Genomic DNA, 4661 nt, shown 5'->3' with positions numbered 1-4661 from the left:
ATTTTGCAAGGCACAAAACATTACCCTGGTTAAAAGTCCCTAGCATAGGAAAAGTACAGCCTGAGGTTGAGACCAGATAACGAACAGGATATCTGTGGTTATGCACCTGGGCCCCGGCCCGAGGCAAAGGGCGGATAGTTCCCAGAAATAGACAAGTCAGTTAAAGTTTCAAGAGTGCCCCTCAGCTGTTTCAAGGACTCCCAACAGTTTCCAGGGTGCCCCTCAGCTGTTTCAAGGACTCCCAACAGTTTCCAGGGTGCCCCTCAGCTGTTTCAAGGACTCCCAACAGTTTCCAGGGTGCCCCTCAGCTGTTTCAAGGACTCCCAACAGTTTCCAGGGTGCCCCTCAGCTGTTTCAAGGACTCCCACCAGTTTCCAGGGTGCCCCTCAGCTGTTTCAAGGACTCCCACATAACCGAAGCTCACCCCAGGCCTTATTTGAACTGACCAATTAAACTCGCTTCTCGCTTCTGTACCCGCGCTTATTTGAACTGACCAATTAAACTCGCTTCTCGCTTCTGTACCCGCGCTTTTTGCTATAAAAAGGACCCAGGAGCTCCACTCGGCGCGCCAGTCTTCCAAAAGACTGTGTCGCCCGGGTACCCGTGTGTTCAAATAAACCTCTTGCTGTTTGCATCCGTCTTCGTGGTCTCGCTGTTCCTTGGGAGGGTCTCCCTGAACTGACTGACTACCCACTTTGGGAGTCTTTCATTTGGGGGCTCGTCCGGGATCGGAGACCCCCACCCAGGGACCACCGACCCACCAACGGGAGGTAAGCTGGCCAGCAGTCGTTCTGTGTCTCGTTTCTGTGTCTCGTTTCTGTGTCTAATCCTGTGACTCTGACTGTCTTTCTGAGTGCGCGCATTTTGGTTTCAGTTTGTTCCGGGCTAGTCGCTCTGGGAGCGAAGTGCGGGTAGCGAACAGACGTGTTCGGGGGCTCGCCACCCGGCAATCCTGGGAGACGTCCCAGGATCAGGGGAGGACCAGGGACGCCTGGTGGACCCCTTGGCAGAGGATTATTGTGTTTTGGTCTCACCGCGTCTCGGGAGGCGCGCTCTGCCATCGGACTCTTTCTTCTATTTCTACGGCACTCGGTCTCGTCGCCGTTTCTGGTTTCTTTTTGTCTTAGTTGTGATAGGTCTTTGCGTCGTCGTTCCCCTATTGGAAATTTTCGAGATGGGGCAAAGTGCCCTTACGCCCCTCTCCCTTACTCTAGATCATTGGAAAGATGTCAAAGCCAGGGCTCACAATCTGTCCATGGAGATCAAAAAAGGAAAATGGCAGACTTTCTGTTCGTCTGAGTGGCCCACATTCGGCGTAGGTTGGCCGCCAGAGGGAACCTTTGATCTTACTGTCATTTTTGCAGTTAAAAAGATTGTTTTTCAGGAGACCGGAGGACACCCGGACCAGGTTGCCTATGTCGTGGTATGGCAAGACCTCGCCCAGAATCCCCCTCCCTGGGTGCCACCCTCCAGCAAAGTCGCTGTTGTTTCGGGATCAGAAAATACTCAAAGGCCACCTACAAGGAAGCCTTCCGCCCCTCCCCAACCCCCCGTCCTCCCGACACCAGACGACTCGCTCCTTCTCTCTGAGCCCCCGCCCTACCCGGCGGCCCTGCCGCCTCCTCTGGCCCCTCAGGCGATCGGACCGGTGCCGGGCCAGGCGCCCGATAGTTCCGATCCTGAGGGACCAGCCGCTAGGACCAGGAGTCGCCGTGCCCGCAGTCCGGCAGACGACTCAGGTCCTGACTCCACTGTGATTTTACCCCTCCGAGCCATAGGACCCCCAGCCGAGCCCAACGGCCTAGTTCCTCTACAATATTGGCCTTTTTCCTCAGCAGATCTTTATAATTGGAAATCTAACCATCCTTCTTTTTCTGAAAAACCAGCAGGACTCACGGGACTTCTTGAGTCCCTTATGTTCTCTCACCAGCCCACTTGGGACGATTGCCAACAGCTACTCCAGATCCTCTTCACCACTGAAGAGCGAGAAAGGATTCTTCTGGAGGCCCGCAAGAACGTTCTCGGGGACAACGGGGCCCCTACACAACTCGAGAACCTCATTAATGAGGCCTTCCCCCTCAATCGACCTCAATGGGATTACAACACGGCCGAAGGTAGGGAGCGTCTTCTGGTCTACCGCCGGACTCTAGTGGCAGGTCTCAAAGGGGCAGCCCGGCGCCCCACCAATTTGGCTAAGGTAAGAGAGGTCTTGCAGGGACCGGTAGAACCCCCCTCGGTTTTCTTGGAACGCCTGATGGAGGCATATAGGAGATACACTCCGTTTGACCCCTCTTCTGAGGGACAGCAGGCGGCAGTTGCAATGGCCTTCATCGGACAGGCAGCCCCAGATATCAAGAAAAAGTTGCAGAGGCTAGAGGGGCTCCAAGATTATTCCTTACAAGATTTAGTGAGAGAGGCAGAAAAGGTGTACCACAAGAGAGAGACAGAAGAGGAAAAACAAGAAAGAGAAAAAAGAGAGACAGAAGAGAGAGAGAGACGGCGCGATAGGCGCCAAGAAAAAAACTTGACTAGGATTTTGGCCGCAGTGGTAGGTGAAAGAGGGTCTAGAGATAGGCAGACAGGGAACCTGAGCAACCGGGCAAAGAAAACACCTAGGGATGGAAGACCCCCTCTAGACAAAGACCAATGCGCGTACTGTAAAGAGAAGGGTCACTGGGCAAGAGAATGTCCCCGGAAAAAGAACATCAGAGAAGCCAAGGTTCTATCCCTAGATGACTAGGGGAGTCGGGGTTCGGACCCCCTCCCCGAACCTAGGGTAACACTGACTGTGGAGGGGACCCCCATCGAGTTTCTGGTCGATACCGGGGCTGAACATTCGGTGTTGACCCAACCCATGGGGAAGGTAGGGTCCAGGCGGACAGTCGTAGTAGGAGCGACCGGCAGCAAAGTCTACCCCTGGACCACACAGAGACTTTTAAGGGTCGGACATAAGCAAGTGACCCATTCCTTTTTGGTCATACCTGAGTGCCCTACTCCTCTGTTGGGCCGGGACATCCTGACCAAACTAAAAGCTCAAATCCAGTTTTCTACAGAGGGCCCACAAGTAACATGGGGAGATCACTCTACCATGTGCCTGGTCCTAAACCTAGAAGAAGAATACCGGCTGTATGAAAAGCCGGCCTCTCCCTCCATCGACCCATCCTGGCTCCAACTTTTTCCCACCGTATGGGCAGAAAAGACAGGTATGGGACTGGCCAATAACGTCCCACCAGTAGTAGTAGAGCTGAAATCGGGTGCCTCACCGGTGGCCGTCCGACAGTATCCAATGACTAAAGAAGCCCGGGAAGGCATCAGACCCCACATCCAAAGGTTCTTAGACCTAGGGGTCTTAGTGCCCTGCCAATCGCCCTGGAACACCCCTCTGCTACCAGTAAAAAAGCCAGGGACCAATGACTATCGGCCAGTCCAAGACTTGAGAGAAATTAACAAAAGGGTGCAAGACATTCATCCCACGGTCCCAAATCCATACAGCCTCCTGAGTTCCCTTCCGCCTAGTCACACTTGGTACTCAGTCCTGGATCTCAAGGATGCCTTTTTTTGCCTCAGACTACACCCCAACAGCCAGCCACTGTTCGCGTTCGAGTGGAGAGACCCAGAAAAAGGTAACACAGGTCAGCTGACCTGGACACGGCTGCCACAGGGGTTCAAAAATTCTCCCACTCTCTTCGACGAGGCCCTCCACCGAGATTTAGCTCCTTTTAGGGCTCTCAACCCCCAGGTCATATTACTCCAATATGTGGACGACCTCCTAGTGGCAGCTCCCACATATGAAGGCTGCAAAAGAGGGACACAAAAGCTCTTGCAGGAACTGAGTAAGTTGGGGTACCGGGTATCAGCTAAAAAGGCCCAGTTATGCCAGAAAGAGGTCACCTATTTGGGGTACCTGCTCAAAGGGGGAAAAAGATGGCTGACCCCGGCCCGGAAAGCTACAGTTATGAAGATCCCTACTCCCACAACCCCCAGGCAGGTCCGCGAATTTCTGGGTACTGCCGGATTCTGCAGGCTCTGGATTCCTGGGTTTGCTTCCCTGGCTGCACCCTTGTACCCCCTGACAAGGGAAAACATTCCTTTTACCTGGACTGAGGAGCATCAAAAGGCTTTTGACCACATAAAAAAAGCCTTGCTGTCTGCCCCCGCCTTGGCTCTCCCAGACCTCACCAAATCATTTACTCTGTACGTAGATGAAAGAGCCGGTGTAGCCCGAGGAGTGCTTACTCAGACCCTAGGACCATGGCGACGGCCAGTAGCTTATCTATCAAAAAAACTGGATCCAGTGGCCAGTGGGTGGCCAACCTGCCTAAAAGCGGTTGCTGCAGTGGCACTCCTCCTCAAAGACGCTGATAAGTTAACCTTGGGGCAAAATGTGACTGTGATTGCTTCCCACAGCCTCGAAAGTATTGTGCGGCAGCCCCCCAATCGGTGGATGACCAATGCCAGAATGACTCATTACCAGAGTTTGCTGCTAAACGAAAGGATATCTTTCGCGCCCCCTGCTGTCCTGAACCCAGCTACCCTACTACCAGTCGAGTCAGAATCCACCCCAGTACACCAATGCTCAGAAATCCTTGCTGAAGAAGCTGGGACTCGACGGGACCTGAAGGACCAGCCATTGCCCGGAGTGCCTGCCTGGTATACAGACG

General features: G+C 53.8%; 1 protein-coding gene across 1 annotated transcript; it reads left to right on the top strand.

Moving 5' to 3' along the window:
• Nucleotides 1-1007: 1007 nt before the first annotated feature.
• Nucleotides 1008-3049, top strand: LOC134362100 (uncharacterized; the record flags this gene model as incomplete). Its single annotated transcript, XM_063077452.1, is given in 1 exon segment — nucleotides 1008-3049. A coding segment is annotated over 1 exon segment (1875 nt), but the record flags the coding sequence as incomplete, so codon positions are not given.
• Between the last annotated feature and the right edge of the window lie 1612 nt (nucleotides 3050-4661).

This window comes from Cynocephalus volans, chromosome 13 (genome assembly GCF_027409185.1).
Source record: "Cynocephalus volans isolate mCynVol1 chromosome 13, mCynVol1.pri, whole genome shotgun sequence".
Classification (NCBI taxonomy): Eukaryota; Metazoa; Chordata; class Mammalia; order Dermoptera; family Cynocephalidae; genus Cynocephalus; species Cynocephalus volans.
The sequence above is the reverse complement of the archived record's forward strand: the minus strand, read 5'-3'. Positions and strand labels throughout refer to the sequence as shown.